Here is a 20,358-nt window from a genome sequence, read left to right as displayed (position 1 = left end):
ATAAATGTCAGGCTGAGAGTAGTGCATTATTTAATGGCATCTAAGTGACCCAAAGGAGCAAATATAAGCACCAAAGTGTTTAATTTATTCCCAGAGAATAAATTTATGCAAAAGAGCCTGACATACTAAGTAAGATGTGCTAATGACATACACTCCCTTTTCCCCTAAACTGCATCACATTATCATGCAGGTTTACTAAACATCTTTTTAAAGTAGTTGCTCATATTATTTATCATATAATAATTTCTAACTTTTGTTCTGTTTCTTGCATCTTTCTAGTTTCAAATTAGGTCAATATTCTTGAGACCTAGAAAAGGAAATCATAGTATCATAATTCTCTGGATCTTAATTCAAACTTAAAATTTGAAAGTAGCAAAGGAAATTTTCTTTCTTTCTTTCTTCCTCTTTCTTTCTTTCTTTCTTTCTTTCTTTCTTTCTTTCTTTCTTTCTTTCTTTCTTCCTTCCTTCCTTCCTTCCTTCCTTCCTTCCTTCCTTCCTTCCTTCCTTCCTTTCTTTCTTTCTTTCTTCTTATGCTTCTTTCTTTCTTTCTTTTGTTGTGCAGGGATAAAACCCAGGGTCTTGCACATTTTAGACAAGTGCTCCACCACTGGTGGATCTATAGTAATGACTTTGAGCACAACCTAAGTCCAAAGTAAAATTCTAAAAATTTCACAACAATGTCTTGAGGATAATAAGCATAAGATAAATCATCTAGAACTTGTCTTTGGTAACTATATATAACCTCTGTTATCTGAAAATAAATCACAAAAAGTTAAAACCAACTCAAAACAATAGTACAATAAAACATATCAAACTTTTGATGGAAATAAGTCTCTTGATTTTAAAAGATCAAAAAATATCTTTGAATAGCAAGGACCAAATAAAAGATGCATCTTTAAAATTAGCAAAATTTATAGAGGCAACTCTTCTCAAAGAGTGGATTTGATAATTTTCTGATATGGCTGAAGGAACAAAGGTACAGAGCTCATTCTGTAATCCTCTCCTTCATGCACTGTTCCTTGTTCCAACTCTTGGCTATGAGTTGCTCTGTAATTGCTGAGGCCTGCAGAAAGGGGAACTCATCCTGTATCTAAATGAAGACTTATACCTGTACACAAACCTCAGATAACTGAGTTGACAACAGTGGTATTTAATTGTGATTTGGGTTTATGTCAACTTCCTCTTTCTACCTCCCAGTTAGACTTGCCATTTGATTATGAAGGGGGGAACTGTTAACTGTTGACTTGAATAAACTAAACAGAATCTATTTCTCAAAAATAAATAAAATTTGGGGGCTGGGGTTGTGGCTCAGCATTAGAGCACTCGTCTATAATGTGCGAGGCCCTGGGTTCGATCCTCAGCACCACATAAAAATAAATAAAATAAAGGTATTGTGTTAAAAATAAATAAATAAGTAAACAAAATTTACTTATCGAAACTTCAATGAAGAAGAAATTCCAATCTGGTGATGAGGGAATTTGGTTTGTTTCATGAGTGTATTAAAATATTAGAATTGTACAAATCCTAAAATTATTAGTAAATAAGAATGAAGACTAATTATTTAGAGAAATAAAAATTATCAACTCTTCTGAGTTAGTTTACCAGTCGGAATGATCGGAGAACTGACAATCCTTCCACATTTGCCAAACCAAGTTCCATTAAACTAAGGCTCACAATAAAACCATCAAAAATATTCCAGCCTTCTTGAAAGTAATAATATGGATCCATAGCAATGATCTTGAGAAACATTTCTGCTGTGAAGATCCCAGTGAAGACCTGAATGAGAAATGTAGTTGATTACAGAACTGTATACTCTTGACACACAAATTATTCTTGAGCAATTTCATTTACTCCCAACACATCAAAATTAAATTCTGAATTTTAAAAATTGGTTTGGGACCAACAAATTGGTACTTTCAAATGATTTGTGTTCAAATGAGTATTTAATTGTTGCTTATAGTTAAGGTTTATCAAGTGATAAAGTGTACATGGATAAAGATACAATTAATACTCTTATTTGCAAATAGAAGGTGCAGTTGATTTATTGTGATCCACTGCTTGGCTCTGCCTGTGATCTCTCCAGTCTTCCCAAAACTCACCAGATGTTTACCTAGCAGTGCAGATTTTAGGCACCAAGCACAATGGATTGGTCCTCTCTCTTGGCCCTGCAGATTAAGCTGGTCCTATGGAGGATTCATGTAAACTGTAATCAACATGGGCATTACTAACCCAATACATGTTGAAGATATTTTAAAAGTTCCTTTAGCTGGCAAAAAGGGTGGCAGCATTTTCCACTCTCTATTTCCAGAATGTACATTTATTTCAAGCCTTCTTTCTCCTCCATTTATTTTCAACAATGTTCTTATTCCACACTCTGTGTTTGCTTCTTAGAACTAATGGAAGTTGGTCAACCTGAAATTTTCATTTCCCTTTTTCTATAAAACTGATTACATGCATATCCATGCTTTCTCCTCCTTGTTAAAGTGAAAGAAGTGCACCTGTTCTGAACTATTTTTCCCAATTGTGCTATGTGCCTCTTCAGACTTCCCAAAGAATCCAGTTTTTTAATTGAGGGATAGTTTCAACCTCTTCCTGCTACTGGCTGCTTCCTGTTGGGACTTTGTGGAAGCACAGCTTCTCAGTCCTTCCTCACCTTAAAAATATCATCATTGTCATCAGATAAACTCTACTTGTACTCCATTTCCCTTTCCAGTTGATGCCAACTATCATCTTCTAATAGCCAAATGTTCTTGTCTAAACTCATTAGTTAGACTCTTCAACTTACACTTAACTAACTCAAGAGTTTGGCTCAAAGTGGTCCTCCATACCTAATGAATTCTAAACTGGATAGCTTGATTTTTAAACAAAGGTAACTTCACCTAAGAATATACCCTCGTAACCAAGCTACCAGCATCTTACCAGTCATAGCAGCTGACTTCCAACCCATCAGAGGCTAAAAGCTGCCAAAACATTATCATATAAGGCAAATGCCTGCTGTAGACAAACAGGTTGTTTCTGTGTGCCACTTTCTTTTCTCTGGCTTTAAATATAAACGGCATGTGGCTGGGTGGTGAGTTCCATACCATCGCCCATCTGGAATGCTTCTCATTTCTAGAACCTCTCTATTTGTGCTTGGCTAAACTTTGTTAAATTGAAGTAGTCTGCTTTCCCCTGTAACAATCCACAATCTACCATGAACATAAATTGCTTTAACTAACTTCACCAACATAAACTCATTGCCACAAATCTAATGGAAAATTTTAATAGTTTAACTTGTTCTTTTAGAAGCTTTTGACATTGTTTTCTGTTTCTTGTTCCTTGAAATATTTTTCTGTCCTTGGTTCCCTTAATCTATTCCTTCCTGGATGCTTCTCAGTTGCTTTTTTTTCCTGGAACAAATTATTTAATATTGAAATTCTTCAAAGATCTCAAGACAATTTTACTCTAATTGTACCTTTTATAATAAATTACATTTTTTATAATAAGCTTACATTTTGAGGTCTATTTTTCCGTTCAAGAATATCTCCAAAGCTGCAGGTGACACTTCTCTGATTATTCAATACTTCCATTTGGATGACTATCTCACAGATAGCTTAAATTCAACAAGTCCAAAATTCACCTTATTGCTTTGTATGCACATCCTTGCTTCTCTTCTGATTATTTTCTAAATCAGTAAATGAAAACTCTTTCTACTTAGATGGAAAAATCAGAAATCCAAGAGTTTTAGTATATTTTTTTTCAAAATACCCTTGAATACTTCAAATTGAAATGCACCAATGAGTTACAAGGGTACATAAATACATAACTATGTATATATTAATAATTTACTCTTCTTTGTTGTTCAATAGAACCTCATTGTTTGGATATTTTATATTTGAATATTCACTTAGATAATATATAGCAATTTTTGGTCTCTTTTCCATAAAGATTGGCCTATCTCAACTTCTCCAAATGTTCTCTTGTGTTTTATTTTAGAAACTCTGTTGTTTTAAATTTTATGCTTAGGCTACCGTCCATTATCAATTTTTGTATATTATGTGAGATTGGAAATGAGGTTTATTTTTTATTATAAAAAATATTATATATTTATCTAAGTGTTCCAGAAATTTTTTGCTAAAACCTCTTTTTTTTCTATTTTAATATCTTTGGTGTTTTATTCAAAACTGAGATAGAGTTTGGATCTATTTATGAATGTATGTTTCATTGATATATTAGAGTATGTCAATACCAAATATTCTAAATTAATGTAGCTTCATAATAAGGCTTCGAGTCATGTTTGTTAAGTCTTTGTTATTCGTTTGTCAGCATTATTTTGGCAATTTAAAGTCCTATGCATTTCCATATAAAATTTAAATTCAGTCCAATAACTTGTACAAAGAGAACCTGCCAAGATTTTAATTATGATCAGATTGAATTGATAGACAAATTTGAGTAGAACTGATTTCTTAATAATATGATATCAACAATTTTGAATTTAATATTTAATCTTCTTTTTTGGGGGGAGGGTACCAGGAATTGAACCTAGGGGTGTTTAACCACTGAGCCACATCTCCAGCCCATTTTTGTATTTTATTAAGGACAGGGTCTCACTGAGTTGCTTAGTGCCTCACTTTTGCTGGGGCTGCCTTTGAACTCATGATCCTCCTGCTTCAGCCTCCTGAGCTGCTGGGATTATAGGTGTCCACCACTGCACCCAGTAATATTTAATCTATTTCGTGAACACAGCATATATGTTCTGCTTATTTAAATCTTTAAAAATTACTTTCAGTTATTTCTTGTAGTTTTTAGTGCAGATGTCTTGAAATGACTTGCAAGATTATTACTAAGTAGATTTGACATTTTAAATAAATATTTAAATTTGCTGTTTAGACACCATAATTGTTTTGCAGATTCATTACAACTTTTGTACACACATAATCATGTTGATGAAATAAAAATATCTTCTTACATTTCAACTTTTATATATTTTGTTTGTGTTTTCTCCCCTATTACACTCTAATATCTAGTATTACACTCTAGTATACTCTGCAGGACTTCTAGTGCAATGTTGACTAGAAATAGCCAAAATTGATGTCCTGCCTCAAAAATTGGCCCCTTTTTGGATCAAGTATCCAAATTTTCTTAGGGTTTCTGTTCAATATTTTAATAATAAGCAAAATGTTAGCTGTGGATTTTCTTTTTTTCCATTTTTAAAATTTGCTTTAATTAGTTACATATGACAGTACAATGATCTTGACATATCATACATTTGAATCAGATGGGATATAATTTCACATTTTTCTGAGTGTACAGGTTGCAGAATTACATTGTAGCTGTAGGTTTTCTTATGTGTCTTTTATTAATTTAAGAAAGGTACTTTCTACTCCTAATTTACTGAAGTTTATTTTTTATCACAAATCTCTAAATTTTTCAAATGCCTTTTCTGCAACTATCAATATTCTGTTATATTTTTCCTTCCCCTACTAGTCCCCACCTTCTCCCTCCCTCTCTTTCTTTCTTTCCTTCTTTTTTTCCCCTCTCTCTTTCACACTTATACCCCCAGCCCTTTTTCCTGTCTCAGCTTTCCAGGTAGCTGGGATTATAAGTGTGTGCAAACTTGTGTGGCTTTGTTCTCTTAACATAGTCAATTAATCACTTTTCAAATGTTCAATAAATATTGATTTTCTGAGATAAACCTCACTTTTCATAATTAATAAACTTTCTATTTATTGTTAGATTGCATTAATATTTTGCTAATGATTTTTCCCTCTATGTTTATAAGGGATGCTGTCCTGTAATTTTCTCTGTAACGTTAATGTTGTGCCATTTTATATGAAATGTTCTCGTTTTTTCATGTTTTACACTTACATATGTTTTAACTTTGCAACAATAAGTTGTCTTATGAAGAAATTTATAAAAAGACACTCTTTTATATTTCCCAATATTCATTCATTTCTAATGGCCATCAAGTTTATTCATTTCTAATAACCATTAAATTGAGAGTTTCTGTTGATTTGCTTTAAATTTAACAACCATTTCTTCTTCTCAAACCCAAGGACACTTTACAGTTGATCTAAATCCCCAGCTACATCCCTATCTCATTGTCTATTTTTTATCTTTAGACAGAGTCTCACTAAGATGCTGAGGCTGTCCTCAAACTTGCAACCTCCTGCATCAGTCTCTTGAGTCATTCAGATTATGGGTGGGCACTACCATGCCTACCAAAAAAATTTCTTCTGAAATCTGTATTTTTATTTCAAACCCATCCCATATTTTTTCTATATGTAATTTCTAGTTGTTGATAGACCTTTATTTTATTCATTTACTGATATGCCGTGCAGAGACCTGAACCCAGTGCCTCACACATGCAAGGCAAGTGCTCTACCACTGAGCCACAACCTCAGCCACATCCATCCCATGATTTTTTTAATCTTAAAATGTGAACTTATTAATTAAAAAAATGTCTAGAGTATACTTTTTAGTTTTCATTTTTCTGTTTATATTCTCTATTAATTCTTTATGACCATATTTTCTTTTAAATTGTTCAACATATTTCCAATAGCGCCTCCAGAATCCATTTGCTTATTCTAACAAGTTACTTCCACACCTATTTCTATTGACTGCTTTTTTTTGTCTCAACCATGAGTTACATTTTTCTATTTATTCACATACCATCTAATTTTTATGTGGCATGAATATGTTCAATACCAAGAATACCTCAATGTAGGGAATTCATACTAAAGAAATTGATGTGATGTTAGGACAGGAGATATGTACAAGAATGTTTACTGCAACAGGAACATAAATTCTGGAATGAACTTGAGCATCCATTAACTGGTAATTAGAAGAATAAATGGTGGATATTAGGTAGTTTATAATTCAGTGACTTGTAGGATGTTCACAGAGTTGTACAGCCATGAAAATTGTTGAATTTAAGACTGATTTTTATCATCTCAAAAATAAATCACATACCATACCATCAGCATTTAGTTCCAATAACCCCAATCATGACCACCTGGTAACCACTAATCTACCTTGTCTCTATGGATTTGCTTGCTTTGGACATTGTATATGAATGGAGTGGCAAAATATGTGACATTCTGCAACTGAGTTTGTACACTTATTGTAATGTATTCAAGATTCATCCATGTTGTAGTAGATAGCAATAGTTAATTCTTTTTTATGTTGAAAAGTTTTCCATCACAAGAAAATACCATGTATTGTTTATCCATTTCTTAGTTGATTGACATCTGAATCATTTCTATTATTATGAACATTTGAGTTGCTTCTAAGTTTTATTATTACTATTTTTATTATCTGTTCACAAAAAATTATTCATGTAGAAATGTTTTTAATTCACTTGTATACCCACAAGTGTAATCTCTGGGTCATACGGTAACTCTTTTTCTCACATTGTAGGAAACAGTTATATTGTTTTTTAAAGTGGATATATCATTTTTATGTTTCCAAGGGAAATTTATGAGCATTTCATTTTTTATACATCCTTGCTAATAATAGTTCTAGTGTGTTTTTCTGAAAATCACCTTCCTAGGGGATGAGGTGAGATCTCATAGTGGGTATCTGATGTTTCCTTTTTTAAAAAAATATTTTTTATTTGTTATAATTAGTTATATATGATAGTAGAATATATTTTGACATATTATACATATATGGAATATAAGCTCTCATTCTTCTGTTTGTACCTGATGTGGAATTACATCAGTTATGTAATCATATATGCATATAGGATAGTAATGTCCAATTCATTCTACTATCTTTCCTATTCCCAATAACCTCCCTTCCCTTTATTCCCCTTTATCTAATCCAAAGTACTTCTATTTTTCCCTAAACCACCCTTCCTTATTGTGAATTAGCATTTACATATCAAAGAAAACATTCAGCCTTTGGTTTTGGGGGATTAGCTTATTTCATTTAGCATGATATTCTCCAACTCCATCCATTTATCAGAAAATACCATAATTTCATTCTTCTTTATGGCTCAATAAGATTCCATTGTGTATATATACCATATATTCTTTATCCAGTCATTTGTTGAAGGACACCTAGATTGGTTCCATAGTTTAGCTATTGTGAATTGAGCTACTATAAACATTGATGTGGCTGTGTCTCTGTAGTATGCTGATTTTAAGTCCTTTGGGTATAAACCGAGGACCTTAAATTATACTACAGAGCTATAGAAACAAAAACAGCATAGTATTGGCACCAAAACATACATATAGACCAATAATACAAAATAGAAGACATAGAGACAAACCCAAATAAATACAGTTATCTCATACTAGACAGAGGCACCAAAAACATATATTGGAGAAAAGATCACCTCTTCAACAAATGGTCGCTGGAAAAACCAGAAATTCATTTGTAGCAAAATGAAATTAAACCCCTATCTCTCACCCTGCACAAAACCCAATTCAAAGTGGATCAAGAACTTTGGCATTAGAACAGATGTCCTGTGCCCAATAGAAGAAAAGTTATGCCCAAATCTACATCATGTCAGCTTCTAAAACAAGACTTCTTTAACAAGATTCCTAAAGCACAAAAAAATAAAATCAAGAATCAATAATGGGATGGAATCAAACTAAAAAGCTACTTCACAGCAAAGGAAACAATCAAGAATGTGAAGAGAGTGCCTACAGAGTGGGAGAAAATCTTTGCCAGCTGCACCTTGGAGCATTAATCTCCAGGATTAATACTTAAAAAAAAACAAAAACAAAAACCAAGTAACCCAGTCAATAAATGGGCTAAGATCCTGAACAGACACTTCATAGAAGACGAAATACATTTGATCAACAAATATATGAAAAAAATGTTCAACATCTCTAGCAATTAGGAAAATGCAAATCAAAAGTACATTAAAATTTCATCTCACTTCAGTCAGAATGGCAATTATCAAGAATACAAGCAACAAAAAATGTTGGCTAGGATGTGGGGAAAGGTTCACTCATACATTGCTGATGGGACTACAAATTGTTTCTTTTATATCTATCTATCTGTGTTCTATCTATCTTTATTTTATTTATTTTTATGCGGTGCTAAGAATCAAACCCAGTGACTCATATATGCGAGGCAAGTGCTCTACCGCTGAGCCATAACCCCAGGCCCAAATTATTATTTTTTTTTTCTTTTTGAGCAGGATCTCCCACATTTTGCAGGCTGACTTTACACTTCTGATCCTTTTGTGTTGGCCTCCCAAACAGATAGGATTACAGGTGTGTGCCACTGCACATGGTTTTCGTTGTGATTTTGATTTGCCTTTGCCTAAGGAATAATGGTGTTGACTATATTTTGTGTGTTTATTGGGCATTTGTGCATGTTTTATTTTTTGCCAAAATGTCTATTCAAATCCTTTTGTTTATTCTTAAATTGAATTATATACCTTTTTCTGAGTTATACAAATATGTGTACAAATTCTTATCAGATACATTATTTGCAAATATATCCTATTCTATGTTCTATCTTTTTTATTCTATTGATAATTTTATTAGCAAAACAAACATTACTGATTTTGATGAAGTCCATGTTATTAATTTTATTTTGTTGCTTATGTTTTTGATATCAAAACTAAGAATTCATTAATCATAGGTCATGAAGATTTAATTTTAAATTTCCTCCTCATTGTTTAGAGTTTTAGCATTTACATTTAGGTCAATGACTCATTCACTGTCCATTTTTGTGTATGTTCTTAGGTAAGAGTTCAATTCCATTACTTTGTGTATGGATATTAACTCACTCCACATCAATTACTTAACACTTCTTTGTTCAATTGTATTGTTTTGGCACCCTTGTTGAAAACAAATTGAACAAAAATGTAAGGGAGTTTCTAATGCAAAAAAAAATGTAAGGGAGTTTCTAATGAAATCTCAATTCTATTCCACTGAACTCTACATCTATTTTTATGCCAGTACCAATTTGTCTTGCTTAATTTAGCTTTGAAATTAAACCCTATCTCTCACCCTGCACAAAATCCAATTCAAAGTGCATCAAGGACTTAGGCATTACAGCAGAGATCCTGTGCCCAATAGAAGAAAAGGTAGGAATAAGTTTTAACATTAGCTTTGGAGTAAGTTTTAATGTTTTTAAGTTTGAGTTCTCCAACTTGGCCCTTCTGTGTTGATTGTTTTGGCACATGACCCATTGGCATTTCCATATGAGATCTGCAATTACTTTGTCAACTTCTGCAAATTAAGTAGCTAGGATTTTGAGGATTGCATTAAATTTCCAGGTAGATTTAGTGAACATGACTATCTTAACAGTACTGTCTCCTAACTGATGAATATGCAACGTCTTTCCATTTATTTGTATTTTTAAAATTTCTTTCAACAATATTTTGTAGTTTTAATGTACAAGTCTTGTACTTATTTTGTTGAATTAATTCCTAGGCATTTTATTGTTTTTGATGCTATTATAAATAGAATTTTCTTAATTTCATTTTCAGATTATTCATTACTGCTGTATAGAAACATAATTGGATTTTGTCTCTTGATTTTATTCCTATTTTGCAACTCTGCTAGATTCATTTATTAGTTTTTTTTAGTTATATTTGTGTTTGTGTGTATTGTCAGTAAGATTTTTTTCAATAAAAGAGAAGGTTGCAAATGGTTTTACGTATTTCATTCCAATCTGGATGTCATTCTTTAATTTTTTTCCCCCTGATTAAAACTTTTAGTAGGGCTGGGGATATAGCTCAGTTAGTAGAGTGCTTACATTGCATGCACAAGGCCTGGGGTTCAAACCCCGCACCAAGTAAAATAAATAAATAAATAAATAAATAAATAAATAAATAAATAAATAAACAAACAAACCTTCAGTACAGTGTTGAAGAGAAATGACTAGAGGAGACATACTTGTCTTGTTCCTGATCTCAAAGTGAAAGTATTCTTCAGTTTTACTATTTACTCTGATCCTAAGTGCGGGGTCTTTCTAGGTGGCTTTTGTCAAATTGGTAAAGTTCCCTTATATGTTAATTTTGTTGAGTATTTTTTTAATCATTCAACTATCTGACTTTTTATTAAATGTGATTTCTGCTTCTGTTGAAATGATTGCATGTTTTTAAAAGAAGTAATAAGGTACATTTTATTAACAATTTCTGTGTTGTTCCAATTTTGCATTTCTGAGATAAATTCCACTTGGTTCACTCCAACACCCCAAATACATTGTGTGATTGCTGTCCTAGAATTTTTTTGAGGATCTTTCTATCTATGTTCAATTGGGTAAGACTGGTCAATAGCTTTCTTTCTTTTCAATTTTTTTGTCAGGTTTTTATATCAGGTTATTTGAGCTTCATAAATATTACTTTTTCTTTTGTTTTATGAACAGTTTTTTTTTTTGTACCAAGGATTGAACTCAAGGACCCTTGACCCACATCTCCAGCCCTTTTCATATTTTATTTTGAGACAGGGTGTCAATAAGTTGCTGAGGCTGGCTTTGAACTTGTGATCCTCCTGCCTCAGCCTCACAGGTAGCTGGGTTTTGGACAGTTTTTTAAGAATTGATTTTGATTTTAAGTCTTCATTAAACATTTGCTACAATTCGCCAGTGAAACTATATTGGCTCAGACTTTCCTTTGGTTATTAATTAAATTTTTACATGTTAAATATCTATTCATATTTTCTTTTTAGGACGTTATTTCCAAATATATTATGCTTTTAATGAAAATATCTTTTTAATTGACATAGGAAATTGTATGTTTTTATGTAGTGCATAACATTTCAATATCTGTGTATTGTATAATATTTAATTCAAGGTAAGCATAGCTATCTTCTTCAACATTTATTATGTGATGAAAATACTTAAAAATCTTTATTCTAGGTTTTTAAAAAATCTATAATTTAGTAACTATTGACCACCCTATAACTCTCTCTCCTTTCACCTTTCCTCAGTTTCTTGGAACTTCCATTCTACTCTCAATTTCTGTAAGATCAATTTTTTTAGATTGTGTATGTGAATAAGATACTATAGTATTGTCTTTTGGGGCTCAGCTAATTTCACTTACTTTAATGATTTCAAGTTCCATCCATGCTGTTGGAAATGACAGAATTTTGTTCTTTTTAATGGATGAGTAGCATTTCACTATGTATATATACAATATTCTCTTTATCCCATGATAATTTGATGGAAATTTTGGTTTCCTTTTCTCAACTACTGCGAATAATGCTACAATAAACATGAGAGTACAGATGTTTATTTGACATACTATTTTCAAAGTGTTTGGATATATGTGCAGTAGTGGGATTGTTATTTTTTAGAGGAACTTCCATAATATTTTCCATAATCACTAAATTCTATTACTGCCAGCAGTCTATAAAGATTCCTTTTCTGCATATCCTTTACAGCAGTTTTTGTCTTTCGTCTCTTTGGTAATAGTCATTCTACTTTCAGTGAGATGATATCTCATTGTGGTTTTGATTTGCATTTCCCTGATTATTAATGATGTTGAACATTTTTCATATACTTGTTGGCCATTTGAGTGTTGTTTTGAGAAATGCTGGGTAACTAACAGTCTCTTCAAATATGACAATTTTGAAGCTGGGCACAGTGGCACACGCCTGTAATCCCAACAGCTTGTGAGGCTGAAACAAGAGGAAATTCCAGTTCAAAAACCTCAGCAAGAGAAAGGCACTAAGCAAATAAGCAACTCACTGAGATCCTGTTTCTAAATAAAAATACACACAGACATACAAAAAAGGTGTGTGGGGGGGTGGAGATGTGGCTCAGTGGTTGAGTGTCCCTGAGTTCAACCCCTAGGACCAAAAACAAAACAAAACAAAACAAAAAAACCATAGTGATTAGACAATTGAGTATCCACATGCAAAAGAATGAAGAATGAAATTGAACCACTAGTTAGTTTTTAACCATACACAAAACAACTCCAGATGGATTTAAAGACTTAAATTTAAGACCAGAAATCATAAAACCACTCTAAAGAAGCATAAACAAATATTTAAGGGCATTGGAATGGGCAAGGATGTTTTGAATAAGACCTCAAAAGCACAGGAAACAAAAGTGAAAAGAGATGAGATACATCAAACTACAAGATGTCTGCACAGCAATAAAACAATCACACAGTCAAGAGACAACTTAGAAGATGGGGGAAACTCTGCATAATGTACACATCTTTTAGTGGTTAATATCCAGAATATGTAAGGAACTGGAACAACTCATTTTGTCTTGGTATCTAATTTGTTGGCCTACAGTAGTTTACACTTTTCCTTATTCTTCTTTTGATTTCCATATGGTCTATGCTGATATACTGTCTTTATTCCTGATTTAGTATTTGAGTTTCCTTTTTTTTCTGGTTAGTCTAGATAAAGACTTATGAATTCTACTCATCATTTCAAAGAACTAACCTTTCAGTTTGTTCATTTCCTCTGTTTTTTTTTCTATTTATTGTTTTAATCTCTATGCAAATTTTGGGTTCACTTTGCTCTTCATTTATGCTCAAAATGTCCATGGTAAAAGGTGATTCTTCTAATCCATAGATTAATCACTTCAGGGGAAAGGATATATTTATGATTTAAGGAATCATCTTTTTTACCATGGACATTTACAGTATATATCTTTTGAAACACTGTTTAGTTGCCCGATTAATTTCAGTTTGGCGTGTTTTCATTTTCCTCTATTTTAAAGTGTTTTCTAATTTCTTTTATGATGAAATTTTTAATCCATTGGTCACTTAAGAATAAATTGTATTTGGGGCTAGGATATAGCTCAGTTGGTAGAATGCTTACCACCCATGCACAGATTCTGGGTTCAATCTCCAGCACCACCACCAAAAATAATAATAAATTTTCTGCCATTATTTTTGTTATTGATTTCTAGCATTTTATTTCATTTATTTATCAAAAAGTACTTTTCAATAGTTTTATAACTTTTTAAGTTTATTGATGTTTATTTTGTCACCTAACATACAAGGGAAGCTTCCATGTGCACTTGAGAAGAAATTGCATCCTGTGTTTATATTTTCTAGTATTCCATGATTCACCTCAAATGCAAATCCTGAGATTCTTAATACTTCTGAGAAGTTCTAAGTTTAACTTCCCTTCTATTGTTTATGTCTTTCCAGCACATACCTTTCTTTCTTCTCATAATCGCATCCCAATTTTCTGCCTGATAGTGCCACTCATTTACTATTCAGTGAAAAGAAGTTATTCTGATTTGTCCAGATATGACATTTTAATCCTACAATTAGAGCAATTGATTGGCTTAGAAATGGTCATGTAACTATCACATGGTTGATGATATTTACTTCTTGGATCTTAAAGTTGCTAGTTGGGAAGCTACAATCTTCCTGTTCAGGGACTTGTATGGGTACAATAAAGTCAGTAGCATCTTGAATACAGTAGGAGATATCCAGGCAGAGATAAAGGAAACATCTGGGAAGAGATGGGTCAAGAAGCTGATTCCCAATGGCAGTGATAAAGAACTGGAATCTAGTCAGGTTAGAATCTGGAGTTAATTCCAAATAAACTTCAGTTACTTAAGGTAATGAATTCCCTTATTTGTGCTTAACTCATTTGTGTTCTGATATTCACCTCCATAAACCTTTTTCATATCACATTCCCATTTTTTAGATTCCTATATAGGAGAAAATTTGAACTAAATAACATGACTGTCCTTTCCTACTTTAAGTTTCTATGATTTGTGGCCATAGCTTACAGTATGCTCTGAAATAGCCTTTGGGATCTCTGTAGAGCCTTCAGACTGTCCAATGCTCTAGCAATTTATCATCGGCACAGTTTTCTTGATTGAAAAATATAGACAATCAATCATAGTATCTGCTACCTTAGGACTGGCTTTGGGGGAATCCAAAGACAGAGATTTCATGCAAATCATAGAATGTAGTGCCTGATTAAAAAAAAAAAAAAGTGGCCAACATACATTAACTTTATCATTAGTGAAGACCTAGCTCAAAAAAGAATAAAATTTAAATTATTAAAATGCATAGTGTTGGGGCTGGGGATGTGGCTCAAGCGGTAGCGCGCTCGCCTGGCATGCGTGCGGCCCGGGTTCGATCCTCAGCACCACATACCAACAAAGATGTTGTGTCCGCCGAGAACTAAAAAAAAAAATAAATATTAAAAATTCTCTTCTCTCTCTCTCTCTCTCTCTCTCTCTCCTCTCTCACTCTCTCTTTAAAAAAAATGCATAGTGTTTAATTCAAATGCTGTATACTTTGACTTAGATTACATCGTTCACTATTTACATACAACCTGTCTAAATGTTCATTATCATGCTGTGTGGTGATGAGAAGGTAATAAGCACTTTATATTAGTACCAATATACTTTTGCTTTATGTTTTTATTTCTTTGATTTCTTTGTATAAGACCTTTCTACTTTCATTTCTATTGCTAAGTGAAAGCTAATGTAAAACCTATCATTTACAAATTCTAGAATTATAGCAGAAACTAAAATGGAAATAGCAACCACCATGTGAGATTTCCTCTTCAGGTAATTAAAAATGATATTTCATAATTATTTCAAAATTATTATTATATTTGTTTTGCAAAGTTTTTGTTCTTAAAACCCGAGAAATGTGTCAGGATTCTATCATCATAGATCAATGGCCTCCATAATTCACAATTATCTAATGAATTCATAACTTAAATTCAATTTTAAATCAAAACTGTTCACAAAATCTCTGAATCTTTTGCATTATGTTTACCTATAATAATATATTTTTATTATTAAAAGAAAGAATGCTAAACTTTTGTTGTGCAGATAAATGTGGCCAGTAAGTGGATATTTGATTTAACTGGGTAACAAAAGTCTAGCATTCTTTACCAAGAACGTACATTCACCAAGGCAGTCATGAACTCTTTCAATGTGAAGAGGAACCCTCAGTGTCTTACCAGGTTCCCGACAGATAGCACGCTGCTGAACTGCTCCGTCATGGGATAGTGCTCCATGGCCATGAAGAGCGTGTTTAAGACAATGCAGATGGTGATTGCCAGGTCTACAAATGGGTCCATCACAACGAGGTTAACGAGGTGTTTCACCTTTAACCATGGTTTACAGCAGTCCCAAATCAAACACATGTTAGCAAATTTATACCAGCAGGGTGGGCATTTCTGTCTGGATTCTTCAAGTTCTGGAAGAAAAAAAAGTTAAAATTCTCATGAAAAGTGTTTACTTTTTATTAAATAGTCTTTGGGTTAAACTTGAAATAACTTTTTGAGAAATTCAAAGGTGTTAAAATGTTTAATTGGTTAATCTCATGGTGAAGCAAGAAAAAATTTATAATGGGTTTGCAGTCTAACAAGAGTGGGCAGAGAAGGGCTAATCAGTTTTCCAAAGTTTTTATGGCTAACCATAGTTTTCAAGATTCCATTTGCAACATTAAACTGCTTGGCAACTGTCTTCAAGTCTTCCAGAACAGTATGACTTACGTTAACTACACTTAAAGTTCATCGTGTACCAGACAGATAAAGAGGCATGTATGTTATTGAAACTTCTTTTCAGTCGATGTCCTATAAACCTTTCTCAGTCATGCTGAATCTCAGTTTCTTGGATTAGACATATTTTAGGGGTTTCTATTGAGATGATTTTGTCAGTGTCTTTATTCTCTGTTAAAGTGTCTCACAAAAACTCATTTGATACAGCTGTCATATTAAATTCAGCAAGATTTCTTCTTTCCACAATTCTCAATTTAACTAGAGGACACAAAAGAAGAGGAAATATGGAATCTAAGAAACTGCCATCCCCATTGTTAGTTTAAATCAACATTTCACAAAGTGGGATTTGTGTACTGTCAAAAATTACAACAGGATTTTAGAAAGAATATACATAGAATTCATAAAGTTTTATGGTATGCTTTTATTTTATTGTATTGAAACTATATATCAAACCTGTGACATGAAATTTCATAGTAAAATTTTAGGGGAAAAAACTACGTTCTCAAGAAGAATTTTAACTAAATAATAGGAGGGAGAAGGAAGAAATGCACAGATCTTTAAGGGATTCTCAAAATTGAAAATTTTGGTAAACAATGGCAAATAACTTTGGAGAATTAGAAAGTGGAACAATATATACTGTCTTCCTTTGATAAGATGATCTCTTAATGAACTAACCAGTGGGCAGGGGATTTGCCCTCTGCCAATTTCACTGTTGCATACCCCATTACTTGCTCTACCAAACATGGGACCATCAGTTCCCACACTGATATTGTGAAGATTTCTTCTTTTTCCATCCAATTAACTCTTGTTTTTACCTTTAGTGTCACTGTTATGGCATCTAGACCTCCATCCTGCTACAGTTTACTATGGACTACATTTTGTAAGGAAGGAACCAATATGTGAAATAGAGAATCATCACTACAGTAATTATTTTCTTATCTTGATGACAAACATTTGCTACTAATTAATACTACCATGTCCCTAAAGTAAAAATTGTCTCTTTGGATACTGACATTCTTCAAGTGAACAGTTTATTTCTGTTTCTTTTTATGTGTAATTTGGAAAATAATAAAGAGTATTTGAGTTTTAAATCAGAGAAAAATATACATATAATTGCTATGCATTAATTAAATTGTAGATGATTTGAAGACTCCCCCAAAACCTCGTGTTTACACCAAAGGTAACATGAAAATAATTTATGATAAATAATAAAAGGAAAATTACAAAAATCTCACTTTGCCTCTGTACCCTCAGAATAAGTTACTTTTATATGCTAGCTGCCAGTTAGTAGAAAAAGAGAAGCAAACAGGAATAGCACAGAAAAACAAAATAAATCAGAGAAAATTTCAAAAAGAAAAATTCAGCCAGTATTATTCATCGTGACACTAGGAGAAACTGGAGCAAAGTTGTGTGAGCACTAAAATAAAATCATTCAATTATTCATTCCAAAAAAAAAAAAAAAAGAATTTCACATTTTGAAAAAAAGCAAAGTATTCAGGAGACAACTACAGCCACCTCTCCATTATTCCTGTGTGGGTTACCACACTGAGAATCATCTACAGCTAAATTTGTACCTTTTGCTGGCTCGATTTCATTCCTCTGGTGCTTCTAATTCACCCTCATAAATCCTTCACAAAGGTGTGACCAGGAAATTTTTCTATGTGGTTTTGCATTTTTTAAAAAAGAAATAAAGAAAATGTGATATATATATATATATATATATATATATATATATATATATATATATATATACACTCAGTCTTAAAGAAGAATGAAATTATGGCATTTGCTGGTAAATGGATGGAGTTGGAGAATATCATGCTAAGCAAAATAAGCCAATCTCAAAAAAACAAAGGCCAAATGTTTCTCTGATATGTGGATGCTAATTCACAATAAGGGAGTTGAGGTTTGTGAAAAATAGTTAGAATAATAATCTAACCTTTAGATTAGGTAGAGGAGAGTGAAAGGAGGGGAAGGGTATGGTGGTAGGAAGGATAGTTGAATTAATCAGACATTATTGCCCTATGTGGATACATAACTATACAATGATGGGATTCCACATCATGTACAACCAGAAGAATGAGAAATTATACTCCATCTATGTATGATGTATTGAAGTACATTTTACTGTCATGTATAACTAATAAGAACAAATTTTTTAAAAAAGCAAAAAAAAAAAAGAATAAAAAAATGAAGCTTAAAAAGTAAATAAGTCAGTTTTGCTCATCCTGCACAGCTTCATTTACCATGAGGCTCTTTATTACCCTGGACAATGAAGATTTGGCTGTAGTTAAAAATAAGGAAAACAAAAGTTGCCACATGATCAGTAAGCCTGGTTTGTAAGAAGGAAAGGTGAACTAAATCTTAGAAGAAGCAATCATCAAATAAACAGATTGTATCAACCAAGAAACCTCCTTACCATTATCAGCAACAAAAACGTACCATATTTATGTCAGCTCTAGAATGCATTCTGTGCTAAGTATTGCTACTGCCAACCTTGACCAATGCCACATTCCTTAGGTATAATTGAGTAAAGAAAAGTCATCCTTTCATTGTATGAAACTGAAGAAAATAGAGTAAAATGTAGCCACTGTCTCTCACAAAAACACAAAGTCAGAAGATCTGTAGATAATCAAACCCAAAGAGTCTCACTCTGTTCCTTCCTAAGTTATACTTGTTCCTGGAACATTCTTTCCATCCTGAGAAACACCAACCCTGAGACACATTTCCTTGGAGAAGGATGTGGGTACGATCATTTGGAACTTAGTACTTTAATGAATGGATAAGTCCAATCTTGTGGTGGTTTGATGCTTTCTGAATAATTTCTTATGTTAGCTCAAACTTAATGCTATGATAAGTGCAAAGTATGACTGTTGATTTAGACTTACCCTGTCTCCTTCTCTACTTCCTGCTTTAGGGAGCAGACATGCTGCTGACATCTGTAGCAGAACCACTGGCAGCTTCCTCTCAGTGGTTTTGCTATGGCAAGGAGCAGAAGACCAGAGAATCTTCAAAAGATTTACCTGGAGGGATAGGGAGGAGCAAGCTACTGGCAGCTGGGGGGGAAGAGGGAGTGCAAGCTAACGCAGGCGAGGTTGGGGAAGAATGACTAGAGTTTAATATTCCATTGAAATCAGAGAAAAGATTTCTGCTACTGCATTAGGATATTATGAAAACTGGGTCTTGTATTACTGTTTTGTCTGTGAGGTGTACAGTCATCTACACTGTGAGGTTTTGTGGCTGTAACTTTTAGGTTTTAGGTACTGATATCATGGGATCTTTGCATTCAGACTGGAAGAGAATTATTCCAGGGATCTACCCAATCTCAAGAGAAAGTGTAATAAACAAGAAATGCGTGTGCATTTGGAACTCTCTCAGTCTCTTTCTCCTTTTCTTTTTCTCTTTTTATACACACACACACACACACACACACACACACACCACAAATATACTTTCACACATGTGAGAACGGGTGCAAGGGGAGTTCAAAAGAAGGAGGGATAGAATATATTTTACATCACAGTAGGGAGGGATAATAAGGAGGGAAGGGAAAAGGCGGGAAAAGTGAAAGGACAGAACTTATTTTATATGAAACTATTTTCCAAGTAGTTGAAGTTGACAGTCGCTGTTTGAATTCATTTGTAATATGGAAAGGCAAAGACATGTGAATTAGCAAAAACAACACAATATAACAACGAATAGCAATGATATTTATTGACTTTCTTCCACATGCCAAGTACATAGGTGCTTTATATAGGGTGCCTTACTTAACCCTACTATAACTTTATGCCTAACCATCATTATCTACATTTCACTAATGAGGAAATCATAATTTGAGTCATAAAGTAACACATTTAACATGTGGCAGAGCCAAGAATTAATTACAAATTGTGCTGCTCCCCTTCATGTGATATTATGCAATCCAGATATCTAAACATTATTTTAACTACCTAGATAAAATCTGTAA

At 32.9% G+C, this 20,358-nt stretch overlaps 1 protein-coding gene and 1 long non-coding RNA gene across 2 annotated transcripts in view; one reads left to right on the top strand and one right to left on the bottom strand.

The window, feature by feature from the left end:
* The window catches only part of LOC308630963 (sodium channel protein type 2 subunit alpha), a gene marked incomplete at its 3' end in the record, with an annotated part of 95,170 nt that overhangs the window by 43,588 nt on the left and 31,224 nt on the right, over nt 1-20,358 (bottom strand). Inside the window, exons 14-15 of the mRNA XM_081261773.1 lie at nt 15,849-16,087; nt 1,603-1,776 (exon numbers count right to left, since the gene is read on the bottom strand). Coding sequence (XP_081117899.1) covers nt 1,603-1,776; nt 15,849-16,087 — 413 coding nt within the window. The remainder of the gene's footprint in view (nt 1-1,602; nt 1,777-15,848; nt 16,088-20,358) is intronic.
* On the top strand, nt 9,960-19,753 carry LOC308630964. Its single transcript, XR_014018072.1, has 3 exons — nt 9,960-10,030; nt 17,213-17,314; nt 19,309-19,753. It is a non-coding gene; the product is annotated as an uncharacterized lncRNA (long non-coding RNA).

The sequence above is a fragment of the Spermophilus citellus genome, assembly GCF_964194105.1.
Source record: "Spermophilus citellus genome assembly, chromosome: 11".
Lineage (NCBI taxonomy): Eukaryota > Metazoa > Chordata > Mammalia > Rodentia > Sciuridae > Spermophilus > Spermophilus citellus.
This window is presented reverse-complemented; position numbering and strand designations above follow the sequence as displayed.